Raw genomic sequence first — 21,589 nt, 5'->3', positions numbered from 1 at the left:
TTGTCTGAAAAAAACAGAAATGTGGAAATTTTTGCAAATTTATTAAAAACGAAAAACTGAAATATCACATGGTCATAAGTATTCAGACCCTTTGCTCAGTATTGAGTAGAAGCCCCCTTTTGAGCGAGTACAGCCATGAGTCTTCTTGGGAATGATGCAACAAGTTTTTCACACCTGGATTTGGGGATCCTCTGCCATTCTTCCTTGCAGATCCTCTCCAGTTCCGTCAGGTTTGATGGTGAACGTTGGTGGACAGCCATTTTCAGGTCTCTCCAGAGATGCTCAATTGGGTTTCGGTCAGGGCTCTGGCTGGGCCAGTCAAGAATGGTCACAGAGTTGTTCTGAAGCCACTCCTTTGTTATTTTAGCTGTGTGCTTAGGGTCATTGTCTTGTTGGAAGGTGAACCTTTGGCCAAGTCTGAGGTCCACAGCACTCTGGAAGAGGTTTTCATCCAGGATCTCTCTGTACTTGGCCGCATTCATGTTTCCTTCAATTGCAACCAATCGTCCTGTCCCTGCAGCTGAAAAACACCCCCATAACATGATGCTGCCACCACCATGTTTCACTGTTGGGATTGTATTGGGCAGGTGACGAGCAGTGCTTGGTTTTCTCCACACATACCGCTTAGAATTATCAACAAAAAGTTCTATCTTCGTCTCATCAGACCAGAGAATCTTATTTCTCATAGTCTGGGAGTCCTTCATGTGTTTTTTTTTTTAAACCTTCTTTATTTCTGAATAAGGTATAGAACACGGAAAATTGAAGCATCACGACAAGTCAGTAATTATACACAGGTAATGGAAAACATGTCAACATGGCTTTCAAAATCACAGTAATCGTGTTGATACACTAAATGACATAATAACGAAAAAACCTAAAAAACAACAAAAACATAAACAAGCTCGTAGCCCACGAGTTAGACCTCAAAAAAGAGATAAAGAAAAAACAAAAATAAGAGCAATTAGACATATGAATAATAGTAGCAGTCAATTTACCTTTTAAAGAAATAGCAGATCTCTTATAGTTTAGTGTTATATAAGGCTTGTGGTTGATATACACTCTCGACCAAGGGGACAATTAGTTCGCAGAGGGGTGGGGGGGGGTGGATGTATCCAGCAAGTCAAGGGAATTATAATTGAAAGAATATCATAATAGGAAGGTGATATGGTTTTCCAAGGGGGAGTAACTAAGTAAGATTATTCCTCCTGTCTCCACTGGCTCCATACTTTAGTAAATTGGGGGTGACTATAAGTTTCCCAACTGGTGAGTTCCTCTAAACGCCTTATCATGTTGACCTAATTTACCCATTCAGAATGAGTGGGGGGAGATCCTTGCTTCCAATGTAGAGAGATCAGCTGTTTTGCTGCTCCCAACAACAAGGAGTCGTGGTTTCTTGGCTTGTAGTTATCTGTTGGGCAGGATAATAGGATTTCTTTAGGGGTTAATGTGTACCTTATCAGGCCTAGTTTTTTTAAGGTCTCTTCTACCTTTCCCCAAAATGGTCTAATCTTCGAGCATGACCAGAAGATATGTGTCATATTACCCACATCTAGTTTGCATCTCCAGCATAAGTTACAGTCGCTCAGACCGATATGATGTAATATTTCCTGGGTTCTGTACCAACGCGATATTATTTTATATGAATTCTCTTGTAAAGTTATACAGTGGTGGCCAAAAGTATTGGCACCCCTGCAATTCTATCAGATAATACTCAGTTTCTTCCTGAAAATGATTGCAATCACAAATTCTTTGGTATTATTATCTTCATTTAATTTTCTTGCAAGGAGAAAACACAAAAGAGAATGAAGCAAAAATCAAATCATTGATCATTTCACACAAAACTCCAAAAATGGGCCAGACAAAAGTATTGGCACCCTCAGCCTAATACTTGGTTGCACAACCTTTAGCCAAAATAACTGCGAACAACCGCTTCTGGTAACCATCAATGAGTTTCTTACAATGCTCTGCTGGAATTGTAGACCATTCTTCTTTGGCAAACTGCTCCAGGTCCCTGATATTTGAAGGGTGCCTTCTCCAAACTGCCATTTTGAGATCTCTCCACAGGTGTTCTATGGGATTCAGGTCTGGACTCATTGCTGGCCACCTTAGAAGTCTCCAGTGCTTTCTCTCAAACCATTTTATAGTGCTTTTGGAATTGTGTTTTGGGTCATTGTCCTGCTGGAAAACCCATGACCTCTGAGGGAGACCCAGCTTTCTCACACTGGGCCCTACATTATGCTGCAAAATTTGTTGGTAGTCTTCAGACTTCATAATGCCATGCACACGGTCAAGCAGTCCAGTGCCAGAGGCAGCAAAGCAACCCTAAAACATCAGGGAACCTCCGCCATGTTTGACTGTAGGGACTGTGTTCTTTTCTTTGAATGCCTCTTTTTTTTTCCTGTACACTCTATGTTGATGCTTTTTCCCAAAAAGCTCTACTTTTGTCTCATCTGACCAGAGAACATTCTTCCAAAACGTTTTAGGCTTTCTCAGGTAAGTTTTGGCAAACTCCAGCCTGGCTTTTTTATGTCTCGGGGTAAGAAGTGGGGTCTTCCCGGGTATCCTACCATACAGTCCCTTTTCATTCAGACACCGACGGATAGTACGGCTTGACACTGTTGTACCCTTGGACTGCAGGGCAGCTTGAACTTCTTTGGATGTTAGTCGAGGTTCTTTATCCACCATCCGCACAATCTTGCGTTGAAATCTCTCGTCAATTTTTCTTTTCCGTCCACATCTAGGGAGGTTAGCCACAGTGCCATGGGCTTTAAACTTCTTGATGACACTGCGCACGGAAGACACAGGAACATTCAGGTCTTTGGAGATGGACTTGTAGCCTTGAGATTGCTCATGCTTCCTCACAATTTGGTTTCTCAAGTCCTCAGACAGTTCTTTGGTCTTCTTTCTTTTCTCCATGCTCAATGTGGTACACACAAGAACACAGGACAGAGGTTGAGTCAACTTTAATCCATGTTAACTGGCTGCAAGTGTGATTTAGTTATTGCCAACACCTGTTAGGTGCCACAGGTAAGTTACAGGTGCTGTTAATTACACGAATTAGAGAAGCATCACATGATTTTTCAAACGGTGCCAATACTTTTGTCCACCCCCTTTCTTAGGTTTGGTGTGGAATTATATCCAATTTGGCTTTAGGACAATTCTTTTTGTGTTTTTTCATTGAAGACAAATTAAATGAAGAGAATAATACCAAAGAATTTGTGATTGCAATCATTTTCAGGAAGAAACTCAGTATTATCTGACAGAATTGCAGGGGTGCCAATACTTTTGATGAGCAGTGCCTGGTTTTCTCCACACATTCCGCTTAGAATTATCACCAAAAAGTTCTATCTTCGTCTCATCAGACCAGAGAATCTTATTTCTCATAGTCTGGGAATCCTTCATGTGTTTTTGAGCAAACTCTATGCAGGCTTTCATATGTCTTGCACTGAGGAGAGGCTTCCGTGGAGCCACTCTGCCATAAAGGCCCGACTGGTGGAGGGCTGCAGTGATAGTTGACTTTGTAGAACTTTCTCCCATCTCCCTACTGCATCACTGGAGCTCAGCCACAGTGATCTTGGGGTTCTTCTTTACCTCTCTCACCAAGGCTCTTCTCCCATGATTGCTCAGTTTGGCTGGACGACCAGGTCTAGGAAGACTTGTGGTGGTCCCAAACTTCTTCCATTTAAGGATTATGGAGGCCACTGTGCTCTCAGGAACCTTGAGTAATGCAGAAATTCTTTTGTAGCCTTGGCCAGATCTGTGCCTTGCCACAATCCTGTCTCTGAGCTCCTTGGGCAGTTCCTTTGAGCTCATGATTCTCATTTGGTCTGACATGCACTGTGAGCTGTGAGGTCTTATATAGACAGGTGTGTGCCTTTCCAAATCAAGTCCTATCAGTTTCATTAAACACAGCTGGACTCCAATGAAGGAGTAGAACCATCTCAAGGAGGATCACAAGGAAATGGACAGCATGTGACTTACATATGAGTGTCTGAGCAAAGGGTCTGAATACTTATGACCATGTGATACTTCAGTTTTTCTTTTTTAATACATTTGCTAAAATTTCTACATTTCTGTTTTTTTTTTCAGACAAGATGGGGCAGAGTGTACTTTACTGAGAAAAAAATGAACTTTTTAGAATTTACCAAATGGCTGCAATGAAACAAAGAGTGAAAAATGTAAAGGGGTCTGAATACTTTCCGTACCCACTGTATCCTAAGGGGAAAGTTACAGACCAGAAAATAAGATCTGAGGTGCAATTCTCTGCAGAGGCCGCCACACATTGAATGTAGCAGAGCTAGCACAGTGATGTAGCAGAGTTGATTCAGCAGATCTTAGACAACAGAGTTTAATTTGACATTGGATATAGGGGTTTAATTAAACTGAACAGACTCCATATCTTTTAAAATATAAAATACATGAACTTGATACCCGCCAACAAGGAATGGAAAGGGTCTATTGGAAATAAGCATTGGTTGGCGATCAGGAATGATCTGAGGTTTGGTCTGACCCCAATTTTCCAACCATGAAAGCCGAGAAGGTATACATTTCAGTTTCTTGAGATCCATTTTACAGCCATTTTCACTCAACTTCAGTGTTTGTAAATGTTATCCAGGGGCTCTGCGTGCCAGACAGTCTTGGTCTTGGACAATTTGAACTGGGAACTGAACTGTCTGAGTCACGATGGAAAATGCTTTGTACACCAGCAGCGCTCTAGAAAGAAACATTTCGTTCAATTTGGCCAATTTTGTTATCCAAGAACAGGATACTGAGGGCTCCTTAGAAGCAACAGAACATCTAGGAGAACCGTATGAAATGATTCTACTTTCATAGATTACCGGCAGAATGTGATTTTTCATGTTCTTTGCTTCTCCTCAGCTGGGACTTTGGTAACTGGTCCGTTTGTAGCAGGACGTGTGGCAGTGGGATACAACACCGGCAAGTCTTGTGCCGGCAGATGTACGCCAACCGGACCACTATGGTTCACCCACAAAGGTGCAGCAACTTGGCCAAGCCGAATGTCACCCAGACGTGCCAACTGCGTATCTGTAGCCACTGGGAGATCCAAAGCAACTGGAGCACGGTAAGGAACTGCCGAGGAAGCTGCCTGTAGAGAAACTGGATGATCAATGAGATGATAACTTATATTTTACCCAAAGTGTTCAGTCATGTGTGGCCTTGGCCAGAGGACCCGTCACGTCCGATGTATCAGTAATCAAGGGGACGTTATCGGAGAAGGAGAATGCAGCAACCGTCTCCGCCCGAGGAACAACGAGGTCTGTGACATGGGACCCTGCGTCCGGAGCTGGTTCCACAATGACTGGAGCTCCACAGTAAGTCTACTCTTATGACGGTGTGACCTATACATATATATGGTGGTGTACGCCAGTGAATGGTAGTCTAATGAGATATGATCCTCTTTTCTTTACATATATATACTCATATCCACACGACACAGCGGCCATCAGGGCGGGAGGATAACCCTCAAAAGGGGCTTTCACCACATCCGACAATGAGTGTGGAGAGCAACTTGGACTGTCAATCTCTGACAGTGGCATTGAAGGGGTGCAATTGTAGTTGCACCCCCACGTTGGGTGTCCACAGGCTGGGCTTCATAGGAAATGTGGTAATGCAGTATACAAGCGATCGCAGGTTCAAATCCCCTAGGAGGACTAAAAAATTAAAAAAAATCTTTAACTTTTTTTCCAGCAATTTTTGATTTAGGAATTACCGTAGCTTGAATTTTTGCTCGTGGCTTTTTTTTCCCCTCTTACTGCAAATTGTGTTTCATTATTTTATTGTGTTTTGTTGTTTTATTGTTTCTGTGAAATTTTTAATTTTTTTTTATCTAACAAAATAAAACAAATAAAAGTTCTCAATCCAAAATGAAAAAAAATCTATTAAATCATATTCATTATCACCACTTCTGTAAAGGTTCAATTTATCGAGATCTAAAAATGATTTAACCCATAAAAAAAAAGTAAATGCTGTATAGAAAAAAACAGGTAAAACCCCAAAATTGACCATTTTTCAGTTGCCACACTTATTCCCAAAAATGTAATAAAAAACTTTCAAAATGTTGTATGTACCCCAAAATAGAAACGATAAAAACAGGCTCTCATACAGCTCCATAGACAAAAAAAATGCAGAGAAAAAAAGGGTCTTGGAAAATGGCAAAACCAAACAATTTTTATTTATTTTATTGTTTTTTTTACAAAAAGGTCAGAATTTTTTTTACAAGTTTAGTATCGCTGTAATTGTGCTGACATGAAGAATCATCTTACAAGTCATTTATATCGCACAACGAAGGTGGTAAAAAGTAAATCCAAAAATGGGAAAAACACAAGTGATTTTCTATTTTTTCACCACCTCTTTGAAGTTGTGTCACCTTACGTCTACTACTTAGTGCATTGCTTCCTTGAGTACCCATTGAATGCTCAGGCCATCCCTTCTAGATGTCCCATGTGTTATACTTCTTCTTGGGTGTCACGATTTGCAGTGTTCTTCTGAATGTGGACCTGGGATCCAGCGCCGTTCGGTCTTTTGTCTCTCGAGTTCTCCCAACGACGAGTCCCAAGATGGCTGCCCAGGAAATAAACCTTCCGACATGCGAGTGTGCAACAGTGGGCCGTGTGAGCGGACAATCAAGTGGTACACCGGACCTTGGTCTCAGGTACATAGTCCCCCTTCAAATCATAAATCCCCCCCATTCCCCCCCAAAATTATGGTAATTTTCACCGATGGGGTCTCATCCCTTCTTTGGTATAGTGCTCTGCAGAGTGTGATGAAGGTTCGCAGAGACGTGATGTGATCTGCGTCAGCAAAATGGGCTCAGACTTTAACGTCAGTGATGCATCCGAGTGTGCCCACCTAGAGAAGCCGCCAAGCCTACAGTCGTGCAATGCCGGATCTTGCGGGTCACGTTGGTTCACCACGCCTTGGAGCACCGTGAGTGGCGGAAATCGACACTATCGTAATCTAATAATGGCTTCTGACTATTGACCTCATTTTTTATTTTGTTTTTTCATAATGCCCCCTAGTGCTCACAGTCTTGTGAAGGTGGCATACAGGTAAGAGAGGTGCGGTGCCTGGCGGCTGACAAGACCTACAGTCATCAGTGTGACCTGGATTCTAAACCGGACGAGAAGAAAGCATGTAATCCGCAGCCCTGCTCCTCTGTACTAGGTGAGGAGAGAGTGGGAACCGTCCAGCCTTGACCTGACTTTACCCTTGCCGACCGCTCCAGCAGCTCAGAGGTTAATAAACCGGAAATGCTTTGCAGTGCGCAGAAGTCGATGATGGCGGCTTGATCATTAGAACCCATTCCTAATCGTTAGAGGTTAGCTGTAGTGGCTGAGCTTAGTGGCACGTCTGTCCTGGCTTTATTTGATGTGCGTTGTGGACTTAACTATGTGGCACAGATATTCCAAATCATTGCTTCCATGCCATCTCCTTCTACGTCATGGCACCTCCATGTCCTCACTAACATCATCACAAGTGGAGCTTGAGAAGATTGGCAAACTCTTCTCTTGTTGATGTAGAAGTTCAAAAAGTTTCCAAATTCTTGGCTTGTCGGATTCTCTTGGCTCCATTATCCAGGATCTCCTGCTTCTTCTGGAGTATAGCGACAGAAACCAAAAGGGACAGGTCACAAAATTTTCGATTCACGGATCTGGAGGGAAAAAGAGGCAGGAGAGACACACATCTTTGTATTTCCTGTCTTTCTAAGCTATTTTTTTTTAAATATTAGATTACTGGTAGAACATAAATGCTATGTAGGGACCACGTTAGAAATGTTCCAGTTTATGGATCTAGAAGGAAAATGAAAGGCAGGAAAGGCAGGAAATCCACAGATGTGCGTCTCTCCTGCATCTTTTTGCCTCCAGATCTTGAAATTTTGTGACCTGTTCCTTTGAAGGTCATGGACGATCTATAGCATGTATGTTCTCCCACCAGTGGTATAATGTACTGCGAAATTTATAGAAAGCTTAGAGAGGCAGGGAATTCACAGATGTGCGTCTCTCCGGCATCTTGTTCTCTCTTGATCTTGACATTTTGTGACCTGTTCCCACCTATAACATGTATGTTCTACTAGTGGTCTAATCGTTAAAACACGGCTTAGAAAGGCAGGAAATACACAGATGTGCGTCCCTCCAGCATCTTTTTCCCTTTAGATTAATAAACTGGAAATTTTGCGTCATGTTTCCTTGGTTTCTGTTGGAAGCTCTTAGCTATACTGAAGAGGAGCAGGAGATCCTAATATACTGCAAAAATGGTTAAAAATAGCTACGAAAGGCAGGAAATACACAGGTTTGTGCCTCTCCCGCACCTACGTTATCTTTTAACCATGTAACCTAAGATAATTCTTGCTATGACCCTCTATTCAAGGCGTTATACTGTTTTGCGATACCTGACGCTCCATATCGGGAGGCGGTGACGTCATGTCTACAGATAGCTTCTGGCTCCCATGGGCGAGGGCAAGCATCGCGTACCTGTCTGAGCCATCAGAATAGGACATGTGCTCGATATTTGCCTCTCCACATCGGAAAGTGAGTGGAGTTGATGACAAAAGGTCTACAGATATTTCCTGGTTCTTACGACTAGAACAAGTGCACAATACCTGTTGGTCGCGCACACAAACCGGCAGATGACTGTAGATGTACCGCCGCCGTCGGCAGCACTCACCTCCTGATTCGGAGATGTGCACCAGTACAGTTCTAATGAGTAGGACAGATAGGCAATACGTGTCACTCACGCAGCCAGGAAGATTTGTCGATGCGACGTCACCGGCCATGCTCGCCTCCCGATGCAAAGCGGCAGGGACCGCGCTCCACCTCTGGTCTACTGACCGTGCATGCAAGATGTCTGTAGATGTGATGTCTGGAAATGAGCACGGACAGGTTATCCCAGAAGGCCCCTCTGATTCGGCAAGAACGGAGAGCTTCTTTCTTATCTGACCCCTTTTTACCAATCATCAAAAAGTAAGAATGCCCACCATGAAACAAAAAACCCCAAATAAGCACAAAATGCATGAACGTGTAGCATGTGATTGTCTCCATAACCCTTTGCCTTTTCTTGGTGTAACTTTTTCGTCTTCCCCTATCCAGATGACAACTGCCACGATCGATATCACAACTGCGCCGTGGTGGTGCAGGCTCGGCTCTGTGTCTACACCTATTACAAGCAAGCATGCTGTTCTTCCTGTGCCCATTCGCTGCAACGAAGGACGTCTGAGAACCGATAGCGAGCAGGTCGCCGGCCCCCCACCCACCTCACCAGATTTTATATTTTATATATGCAGAAGAGACAGTATTTATTTACCTCTTTAGTGCCACGTCCGGCGTCGGCTCTTGCCGAGGTCGAAATTTCCCAACGGAGAAGTGACTAAAGACTGAATTGTATATTTGCTTTTGAATGTTTACCTCTCGCTCACGTGGGGAGGGAGGAATTATTTTTTTTGCTTTCCCGATTCTTTTATTACGGTGCTACATAACAACTGATATATCGCCACCTGCAATTACCACAACTGTGACTTCTGGGAAACTGATCATGCCATAGGATGATGGCACCATATAGGAATCATGCAAAAAGACGAGGTTACTTAAAGACAAGGCTGCTTTCTTCCAAAAAAAAAGCGCCACACTTGTCCTTAGGTTGGGCATGGTATTGCAATGAAGGGAATGGGGCTTAGTTGCAATGCCACACCCAACCTGTAGACAGGGGTGGTGCTACTTTTGCAAGAAAGTGACCAGGTTTCTGTTCTCCTTTTTTTGTTTGCCCGGTGGGGGATGTGAAACTATCACCCTAGACCCTCTTTTATATGGGGCTACATACAGATTTTTGTAACATGACTGGAGGAGCCTTTATAGCCCACGTCATACACTAAAGTTGTACAGGTTAAATAAGAACTGTAATTTCAACAAACTTTGGAAGAAAAACAATATAGGAAACTTTGTATTGTATTTTAGCAGAAAATTCTGCTTCTTTCTCCACTTATGTTCCTCCTCTTCCTCTCCCCCGCCTTCTGAACTCATCATCCACTCATCATCCAAGACAAGACGGCACAGTGAGGTGTTAGGTTACAGCTCCTATTATGAAGCTCCAATTACTCTATGGAGAGGGAAGGAGAGTAAGAAAACGAGCAGATGGAGACCCAGAGAGATCAAGCTCTTACCTTATTCTGGTGCTGGAGTCACATCTACACTGCTCAGTCCCTTATGCCCTTTAAGAAAAACATTTCACTTTATTGACTCTAAACTGTAATACCAGAAACAACCCATCACAAAGAGTGGCACTGTTTCTGGAAGAAAAAGGCCACGATTTTTTAGCCCTGAACTAGCCTTTTCATTTTTCAATTTTGAGTTTGATCGGCCATATCGTACTGTTATTATTACAAGTGTTTTCTGTATGTTTTAATTTTACCCCATTATAATTGATAGATTTCCCGCCTGACGGCCAAATGTCTTCCTGGATGCTTAGTAGTAAATAATGGCGTCCTCCTTAGTGCAGTGCCAGTGACCCCCATTTATAATGGTGGTGAATTGCATAGAAAAAATGTCCGCCTCCACCTCATGCGGGCAACAGGCGCGTGTAATATAATCAGGGATTGATTCATGGTGCTTTTAACCCCTTCCCATCCAACTTACTGTAAGTTTCCATACATTTCAGGACCATTACTGTGAGTGTCGGACAATCACTGTCGCAGAGTTACTGTCACTGTTACAAAGGGAGCGACCAATGACTCGAAAATAGTGCCAACGCTCCTGCACCTCAGCCATTAATCACATGGTCACCGGTAATTGCCTGCAACTGCATGCAGAGCCAAAGGCTGGAGACCACTTTGTTAGAGGAGTGTAAGGGGTGATGCAAAATTGATGGGGTTTCCAAAACAAGCACATTATTACCCTTAAAGGAAAAGCACTGTGTGGCAGAAGACTCACTAATTATACAGAGCCAGCTGATGCTAAATGCTAAGGATAGTCTGAATAGAAACCTTCGGCACTTTTTTCAACTTCATCCAGAGTGTTGTACTTGAGTGCCGAAGGTTTCTATTCAGACTGTACGTTATTTTTCCTTCAGTTCACCAACTATATTTCTAAGGTGTGTGAAACGTCTGACTGTTTACATTAATGCTAAGGATAGTCCTGGACAACCCTTTTAAAAGGACCCGTTGCTTGCAAAATATATGTAATTTCTTTTTACCTGGTGTAAATGCCGCTGTTCTCCTGAATCCGGCGATGTTTTTCTTTTCTCCCTACTCCTCTCCATTCCTGAGATATGCCCTCTTCTTCCCTGTATATAAGTCTAGTCTTGTTAGTAAAGTGGGCGTGGTTCTCAGCTCTTCTCTGTGGGCGTCGTCTTGTTTACCACACCCACTGTGCTAACAAGAGTAGATTTATATCCAGAGAATACAGGGCCATATCTCATGAACGGAGAGGCGTATGAACAAAAGAAAAACATTGCCGGGTTCAGGAGAAAAGTGTCATTTACACCAGGTAAAAAAATTACATATTTATGGCAATAAACAGGCCCCCTTTAAACAGTAAAGATCCCCTTTAAGATCGTCACTCACTACAGGGGAAATGTAGTATTACATGGCACTATTACAAATGAATGGATAGGCATATAGAACATGGTCGCAAAGTCCTCAAGAGCTTGAATCACTCTTGGCAGCAGCTTTTTTTCTCTAGAAACCCCCCACTTTTTTACAACTTTATGTCCTAATAGGTCAGTGTGTCTTTTGAACCACCCAAAAACCTTTAAAAAAAAATGAAAATTGTTTGGACATCAGTAATTTTGGAGGCCTGAGCCACATGTGCAGGGGAGCTTGCTGAAAGATGATAATCTGCAGGATATTCATGGAAACTGGTGATTTTAGATTGGGATCTCACACCCTAAAATGTTATAATTTACTCTGTTGCTTAAGGTCCTTTTATAAAATTTCCGCAGTCACTGTTTAGTTGATTTTTGGGAAAAATCTTATGAAATATTGCTGAGTATTTCTTCTCTATTCTGAGATCCATATTCCAGCTATTACATCATTATAAGCGGCGTCCATTTTTTTCTTGTAAATTTTTTAATTTATTTTTTAAGAAAGAGGATTTTATGTTTTTGTTTCATATGGAAAGAGATTGTAAAGAAAAAATATTAAATTTTCTTGAAAATGTATTTTATTCTCGGATTTGTTCATTATGATGAAATGTTTCCGGTCTATAATGCATACGATGGAGTTTATTACATGTAATGCAAATATATTTCCAGCCTTGTGAGTGGGTATGTTCACATGGAACTAAAAATCTGCATGAGATGTGGATTTGACGTTGATTTTGCTGCAGATTTTACCCAATGCATTCTTAAAAAACATACTTTTAAAGACTATGGGCATCTTTTACATATGTTAGTGGTTACCTATAGTTAATAAAATGAAATTTCAGTCTGCAACCTTCATTCATTTTCAGACGATCTGATATGCAGTTTTCAATTTTTCTCTTCTAGGAGTGTCTCTCGGAGTAATAAAGGCTGGAAGTGAGGTCTGTGTGTATCCAGGGTACTGCTTCTATCTTGCACTTATTTCCTCATTTTCTATAGTCTGTATTTTCTGACCTCTCTGAGTCTCTAAATGCTTTATCCCCTCTCCAGTGGTGTGAATGCCTCCCTCCCTGCTGATACCTCTAACACTGAGAGAAGGGGATGGGAAAACCAAGAGGTCAAAATTGAGCAGATAGTCCGACCTATTTGTATCAGCTTTTCCAAAAGCACTTAGCTAGAATTATTGACCTACAGACGCTCCACAGTAGCAAAATTGTAGAACATTTTACTAAAGACTTTATACAAAGTTAGCTAACTTTGCATTTAGGAAGCAAATGAACAATGACAAATAAATTTATGAGTGGAGATAAACTACACCTCTATCCCCTTGCTGACATATGACGTTCTGGTATTTCATATGTCAGGCCCAGTTCTATGATGCAGGATCAGTTCCTGAGCCTGCATCTTTCCAGGTGGATGATGGCTGTATTATTCAACCCTCATCTGCATTTTACTGCCGTAAGAGGAGCAGCTGTTAATCTGTTCAACGTCGGACGTGGCTGATGTTCATAGACCGCAATATTTGCAATATACAGCAATACTGTGGTATTACTGTATATAGTACTGGTGATCAGACAATCGTAGGTTCAAGTCCCCTAAGGGGACTAACAAGTAAAGTAAAAAGTTAAAAAAATATGAAAAAAAAATGTAAGTTAAAATCACCCTCCTTTTCCCCCTATTAAAAATAAATTTAAAAATACACAAAGTCCTATCTATCAAAATATAAAATAATCCAATCAGTAAACGGTAGAACAATAAGAAGGTAATCACAGCATCGTACCTCCCTCAAAATGGACGCAGAAAATAAGCCCCCACCCAGCCCCAGATCCTGAAAATTGAAAACGATAGGGGTTTTGGAGTATGGCGTTTGGTGTCTCCGTAATCGTACTGACCTGGAGAATCGTATTCTTAGGTCATTTTTACCGTATAGTGAACGCTGTAAAAACAAACCCCCCTAAAAAGTTGTGAAATTGCGCTTTTTTTTTTGCAAATTTGCAGCATTTGGATTTTTTTTTCCATTTTCCATTTCATCACATGATAAAATAGGTGGTGTCATTCGGAACTACAACTCGTCCCACAAAAAAACAGGCAACGGAAGAATAAAGTCTCTCTATTTACAGTGAGAGGGGATATTATACGGACATTATGAAGTGACTTCAGACGACCTATGTGTGAGCGCATCTCCTTTCCTTTCAGGTTCGGTCACATTTGTGTCCTCTACAAACAGGGCCGCCATTAGGGCATTACTGCCCCTACTGGCGTATGGGGCCCAGTCAGGGCCCCATTCTTCTGCTCACCGAGCCCCAGCGGCAGTTACTGTGAATGTGCGTCCTCGGATGTACGTTCACTTGAAATCTATTGCCGTGTGGGAAGCTTCCCGCGCGGCAATAGTTAACAGCCGCCAACCATTCACAGGCCGGCAGCTGACGTCAGCGCGCATGTCGCTGGAGTATGGCTTCACTATCATGCGCCTTCAACCGTGCTTCGGGTGATGGGAGAGTCTGGCGCTGCAAGGTGAGGAGAAACTTTTTTTTTTTTTATAAAGCCGCACTATGGGGCAGGATGGAAAAATGGGGGCCGAATGAGAAGACATTGGGGCAGAATGAAGACACATAGAGGCAGAATGGAAACATGGGGGGCAGAATGGAAACATGGGGGGTAGAATGGAGAGACATGGGGGCAGAAAGGAGAGACATTGGAGGCAGAATGGAGAGACATTGGGGGTAGAATTGAGAGATATTGGGGGCAGAATGGAGAGACATGGGGACAGAATGGAGAGACATGGGGGCAGAATGGAGAGACATGGGGGCGGAATGGAGAGACATTGGGGGCAGAATGGAGAGACATGGGGGCAGAATGGAGAGACATGGGGGCGGAATGGAGAGACATTGGGGGCAGGATGGAGAGACATTGGGGGCAGGATGGAGAGACATTGGGAGCAGAATAGAAATATGGGGGCAAAATGGGACACATGGGGGCAGGATTGAGACATTGTGGGCAAAATGAAGACATGGGGGCAGGATGGAGACATGGGGGCATATCGGACATTATTACTGTAGGGGCTAATTATGGATATTATTACTGCTGTGCGAAGATGAAAGACTTCAACTAGAGATGTCACAGGTGAGTCAGTGTGTTACCTGTACACTGACACTATACACTATATACTATGTACAGAGCTCCTGTGTATAATGTCATGGGTGATCGCTGTATTACCTGTACACTGACATTATATACAAAGCTCTTGTGTATAATGTCACTGTTGATCACTGTGTTACCTGTACACTATACACTATATACAGAGCTCCTGTGTATAATGTCACTGGTGATCCCTGTATTACCTGTACACTTACACTATATACAGAGCTCCTGTGTATAATGTCACTGGTGATCACTGTATTACCTGTACACTGACACTATATACAGACCTCCTGTGTATAATGTCACTGGTGATCACTGTATTACCTGTTCACTATACACTATATACAGAGCTCCTGTGTATAATGTCACTGGTGATCACTGTATTACCTGTACACTATACACTATATACAGAGCTCCTGTGTATAATGTCACTGGTGATCACTGTATTACCTGTACACTTACACTATATACAGAGCTCCTGTGTATAATGTCACCGATGATCACTGTATTACCTGTACACTGACACTATATACAGAGCTCCTGTGTATAATGTCACTGGTGATCCCTGTATTACCTGTACACTGACACTATATACAGAGCTCCTGTGTATAATGTCACTGGTGATCACTATTATCTTTACACTATATACAGAGCTCCTGTGTATAATGTCACTGGTGATCACTATTATCTTTACATTATATACAGAGTTCCTGTGTATAATGGCAATTATGGTAATATTAGTATTGTGTTATTAATCAATATTGTAATATTCAGTCACTACTATGTACAGAGGTCCTGGGTATAATATCTTTTGTGATCCCTGTATTACCTGTACACTTACACTATATACAGAGCTCCTGTGTATAATGTCACCGGTGATCACTGTATTACCTGTACCCTGACACTATATACAGAGCTCCTGTGTATAATGTCACCGGTGATCCCTGTATTACCTGTACACTGACACTATATACAGAGCTCCTGTGTATAATGTCACTGGTGATCCCTGTATTACCTGTACACTGACACTATATACAGAGGTCCTGTGTATAATCTCACTGGTGATCCCTGTATTACCTGTGCACTGACACTATACACTGTATATTATGTACAGAGCTCCTGTGTATAATGGCACTTATGGTAATATTAGTATTGTGTAATTAATCAGTATTGTAATATTCAGTCACTATGTGGTGGTGATATGTGATCTGGTCATGGTGTGTTGGTATTTGTCTCTTGTATGTGGTATTATTCGGTCACTATGTGGTGGTAATATGTGGTCTGGTCATGGTGTGGCGGTATTTTTCCCTTGTATGTGGTATTATTTGGTCACTATGTGGTGGTAATATATGGTCTGGTTATGGTGTGATGGTATTTCTCTCTTGTATGTGATATTATTGGTAATTTTAAAAAATATATGTGACACATTCCCTTAAAAAATATATATATTCCTAAAAAGAGTATTGGGTAATATAAGAAATATTTAATAGGTTAGGGTAGAGTAGGCCCGGACAGAAGAGAGTCTCCTTTTCATGGTAGTGGCTTAAAAAATCTTTTGGCCAAAACAAAAGCTGCTGGCTATATGTGTGATATGGTTCGATGGGAAATGTTAATGTGTGATTGGTGAGAATGTGGTGCAGAAGTGGAGTGTTTCCAAGAGTGGGCGGTGGGACTGTGAACGGTCCGAGGAGTGGAGACGGAGCTGGGGTGGAGCCTGAGCGGAGTCTCAAGGGGGCCCGAAAATTTTGCCAGTATGGGACCCTGAAATTCCTGGTGGCAGCCCTGTCTGCAATAATTACGCGTCTGGTTATTATACAATATACAAGCTGAGGGCTGTAGACTCAAATGGCAAATAGTCATTATTAATTTTCTGCCAGCAGATGGCGATAGCGCACTGTTTTTCCCGCTCAATACGATGTAATTTTAAATCTTAATTAGTACTGCAGTTTGTCCACTGGATGGCAGCACAGGAGAAGCTGGATTGCTGGAGTTTTGGAGGTGTAGTCTGGAGCGTTTATTTAATTATCATATTAGAGAACTATTTCAATAATAACTATCCTGTGATCATATTAGGTTATAATTACAGCTATTTTTGTCTTCTAGTCCCTAAACATGTGCACAGCTTACACAATCGCTGGCCTGCTCGCTTTCATTTTACTCGATCCGTTGCAGAATTATGGGTAATATCAAAGGGTTCACATATTTTTATTGAAACTGCAAATGTACTATACAGCTGATATTGAACATTAATGGGAACTATATAAATCTGTATTTCATGAGCTCCCCCTAGTGGTGGCTGCATAGACATGAACGTTGCATTTATACAATTCAGAGGCAGCTATTACCCAATATTAGAAGGAAACAATACTTTTGCTTCATGATATAATTCATAGGATTGCAACCAACTCTAACTACAGAGACTATAAAAAGTATTATCCTCTTTGGGATTATTTATGTTTTATTGCATAACGATATTAATGACTGGGTTTTGTTACACTTTTGACACTCAGCAACAAAATATTCTTTAAAGGGTGGAAGTTTATTATAGGGTTACAGACATAGAAAAAACACTTATACTCTACTGGTGCAGTCACTGTGTACATACATTACATTACTGATCCTGAGTTACACCCTGTATTATACTCCAGAGCTGCACTCACTATTCTGCTGGTGCAGTCACTGTGTACATACATTACATTACTGATCCTGTACTGATCCTGAGTTACATCTTGTATTATACTCCAGAGCTGCACTCACTATTCTGCTGGTGCAGTCACTGTGTACATACATTACATTACTGATCCTGAGTTATATCCTGTATTATACTCCAGAGCTGCACTCACTATTCTGCTGGTGCAGTCACTGTGTACATACATTACATTACTGATCCTGAGTTACATCCTGTATTATACTCCAGAGCTGCACTCACTATTCTGCTGGTGCAGTCACTGTGTACATACATTACATTACTGATCCTGTACTGATCCTGAGTTACATCTTGTATTATACTCCAGAGCTGCACTCACTATTCTGCTGGTGCAGTCACTGTGTACATACATTACATTACTGATCCTGAGTTATATCCTGTATTATACTCCAGAGCTGCACTCACTATTCTGCTGGTGCAGTCACTGTGTACATACATTACATTACTGATCCTGAGTTACATCCTGTATTATACTCCAGAGCTGCACTCACTATTCTGCTGGTGCAGTCACTGTGTACATACATTACATTACTGATCCTGTACTGATCCTGAGTTACATCATGTATTATACTCCAGAGCTGCACTCACTATTCTGCTGGTGCAGTCACTGTGTACATACATTACATTACTGATCCTGAGTTGCATCCTGTATTATACTCCAGAGCTGCACTCACTATTCTGCTGGTGCAGTCACTGTGTACATACATTACATTACTGATCCTGAGTTACATCCTGTATTATACTCCAGAGCTGCACTCACTATTCTGCTGGTGCAGTCACTGTGTACATACATTACATTACTGATCCTGAGTTACATCCTGTATTATACTCCAGAGCTGCACTCACTATTCTGCTGGTGCAGTCACTGTGTACATACATTACATTACTGATCCTGTACTGATCCTGAGTTACATCCTGTATTATACTCCAGAGCTGCACTCACTATTCTGCTGGTGCAGTCACTGTGTACATACATTACATTACTGATCCTGAGTTACATCCTGTATTATCCTCCAGAGCTGCACTCACTATTCTGCTGGTGCAGTCACTGTGTACATACATTACATTACTGATCCTGAGTTACATCCTGTATTATACTCCAGAGCTGCACTCACTATTCTGCTGGTGCAGTCACTGTGTACATACATTACATTACTGATCCTGAGTTACATCCTGTATTATACTCCAGAGCTGCACTCACTATTCTGCTGGTGCAGTCACTGTGTACACACATTACATTACTGATCCTGTACTGATAATGAGTTACATCCTGTATTATACTCCAGAGCTGCACTCACTATTCTGCTGGTGCAGTCACTGTGTACATACATTACATTACTGATCCTGAGTTACATCCTGTATTATACTCCAGAGCTGCACTCACTATTCTGCTGGTGCAGTCACTGTATACATACATTACATTACTGATCCTGTACTGATCCTGAGTTACATCCTGTATTATACTCCAGAGCTGCACTCACTATTCTGCTGGTGCAGTCACTGTATACATACATTACATTACTGATCCTGTACTGATAATGAGTTACATCCTGTATTATACTCCAGAGCTGCACTCACTATTCTGCTGGTGCAGTCACTGTGCAAATACATTACATTACTGATCCTGAGTTACATCCTGTATTATACTCCAGAGCTGCACTCACTATTCTGCTGGTGCAGTCACTGTGTACATACATTACATTACTGATCCTGAGTTACATCCTGTATTATACTCCAGAGCTGCACTCACTATTCTGCTGGTGCAGTCACTGTGTACACACATTACATTACTGATCCTGTACTGATAATGAGTTACATCCTGTATTATACTCCAGAGCTGCACTCACTATTCTGCTGGTGCAGTCACTGTGCAAATACATTACATTACTGATCCTGAGTTACCTCCTGTATTATACTCCAGAGCTGCACTCACTATTCTGCTGGTGCAGTCACTGTGTACATACATTACATTACTGATCCTGAGTTACATCCTGTATTATACTCCAGAGCTGCACTCACTATTCTGCTGGTGCAGTCACTGTGTACATACATTACATTACTGATCCTGTACTGATCCTGAGTTACATCCTGTATTATACTCCAGAGCTGTGCTCACTATTCTGCTGGTACAGTCACTGTGTACATACATTACATTACTGATCCTGTACTGATCCCGAGTTACATCCTGTACTATACTCCAGAGCTGCACTCACTATTCTGCTGGTGCAATCACTGTGTACATACATTACATTACATTACTGATCCTGAGTTACATCCTGTATTATACTCCAGAGCTGCACTCACTATTCTGCTGGTGGAGTCACTGTGTACATACATTACATTACTGATCCTGTACTGATCCTGAGTTACATCCTGTATTATACTCCAGAGCTGCACTCACTATTCTGCTGGTGCAGTCACTGTGTACATACATTACATTACTGATCCTGTACTGATCCTGAGTTACATCCTGTATTATACTCCAGAGCTGCACTCACTATTCTGCTGGTGCAGTCACTGTGTACATACATTACATTACTGATCCTGAGTTACATCCTGTATTATCCTCCAGAGCTGCACTCACTATTCAACTGGTGCAGTCACTGTGTACATACATTACATTACTGATCCTGAGTTACATCCTGTATTATACTCCAGAGCTGCACTCACTATTCTGCTGGTGCAGTCACTGTGTACATACATTACATTACTGATCCTGAGTTACATCCTGTATCATACTCCAGAGCTGCACTCACTATTCTGCTGGTGCAGTCACTGTGTACATACATTACATTACTGATCCTGTACTGATCCTGAGTTACATCCTGTATTATACTCCAGAGCTGCACTCACTATTCTGCTGGTGCAGTCACTGTGTACATACATTACATTACTGATCCTGTACTGATCCTGAGTTACATCCTGTATTATACTCCAGAGCTGCACTCACTATTCTGCTGGTGCAGTCACTGTGTACATACATTACATTACTGATCCTGAGTTACATCCTGTATTATCCTCCAGAGCTGCACTCACTATTCTGCTGGTGCAATCACTGTGTACATACATTACATTACATTACTGATCCTGAGTTACATCCTGTATTATACTCCAGAGCTGCACTCACTATTCTGCTGGTGCAGTCACTGTGTACATACATTACATTACTGATCCTGAGTTACATCCTGTATTATACTCCAGAGCTGCACTCACTATTCTGCTGGTGCAGTCACTGTGCACATACATTACATTACTGATCCTGAGTTAGATCCTGTATTATACTCCAGAGCTGCACTCACTATTCTGCTAGTGCAGTCACTGTGTACATACATTACATTACTGATCCTGAGTTACATCCTGTATTATACTCCAGAGCTGCACTCACTATTCTGCTGGTGCAGTCACTGTGTACATACATTACATTACTGATCCTGAGTTACATCCTGTATTATCCTCCAGAGCTGCACTCACTATTCTGCTGGTGCAATCACTGTGTACATACATTACATTACATTACTGATCCTGAGTTACATCCTGTATTATCCTCCAGAGCTGCACTCACTATTCTGCTGGTGCAGTCACTGTGTACATACATTACATTACTGATCCTGTACTGATCCTGAGTTACATCCTGTATTATACTCCAGAGCTGCGCTCACTATTCTGCTGGTGCAGTCACTGTGTACATACATTACATTACTGATCCTGAGTTACATCCTGTATTATCCTCCAGAGCTGCACTCACTATTCTGCTGGTGCAATCACTGTGTACATACATTACATTACATTACTGATCCTGAGTTACATCCTGTATTATCCTCCAGAGCTGCACTCACTATTCTGCTGGTGCAGTCACTGTGTACATACATTACATTACTGATCCTGTACTGATCCTGAGTTACATCCTGTATTATACTCCAGAGCTGCGCTCACTATTCTGCTGGTGCAGTCACTGTGTACATACATTACATTACTGATCCTGAGTTACATCCTGTATTATCCTCCAGAGCTGCACTCACTATTCAACTGGTGCAGTCACTGTGTACATACATTACATTACTGATCCTGAGTTACATCCTGTATTATACTCCAGAGCTGCACTCACTATTCTGCTGGTGCAGTCACTGTGTACATACATTACATTACTGATCC

The 21,589-nt window shown here is 41.9% G+C and overlaps 1 protein-coding gene across 3 annotated transcripts in view; it reads left to right on the top strand.

Annotated features, from left to right (window-relative positions):
• Positions 1–12,168, top strand: part of ADAMTSL4 (ADAMTS like 4) — a 201,108-nt gene extending 188,940 nt beyond the window's left edge. For 2 of the 3 annotated variants that reach the window (XM_073639550.1, XM_073639549.1), the window contains exons 12-17: positions 4,879–5,083; positions 5,160–5,333; positions 6,500–6,673; positions 6,769–6,948; positions 7,041–7,185; positions 9,108–12,168. In XM_073639550.1, coding sequence (XP_073495651.1) covers positions 4,879–5,083; positions 5,160–5,333; positions 6,500–6,673; positions 6,769–6,948; positions 7,041–7,185; positions 9,108–9,244 — 1,015 coding nt within the window. In that variant the 3' untranslated portion in view covers positions 9,245–12,168. Of the gene's footprint in view, positions 1–4,878; positions 5,084–5,159; positions 5,334–6,499; positions 6,674–6,768; positions 6,949–7,040; positions 7,257–9,107 lie in introns of all 3 variants that reach the window. The other variant, XM_073639551.1, reaches the window with a different exon arrangement.
• The last annotated feature ends 9,421 nt before the right edge of the window (positions 12,169–21,589 follow it).

The sequence above is a fragment of the Phyllobates terribilis genome, unplaced genomic scaffold, assembly GCF_046119375.1.
Source record: "Phyllobates terribilis strain yellow unplaced genomic scaffold, ASM4611937v1 Scaffold_7__3_contigs__length_470593459, whole genome shotgun sequence".
NCBI classification, from domain to species: Eukaryota; Metazoa; Chordata; class Amphibia; order Anura; family Dendrobatidae; genus Phyllobates; species Phyllobates terribilis.
The sequence above is the reverse complement of the archived record's forward strand: the minus strand, read 5'-3'. Positions and strand labels throughout refer to the sequence as shown.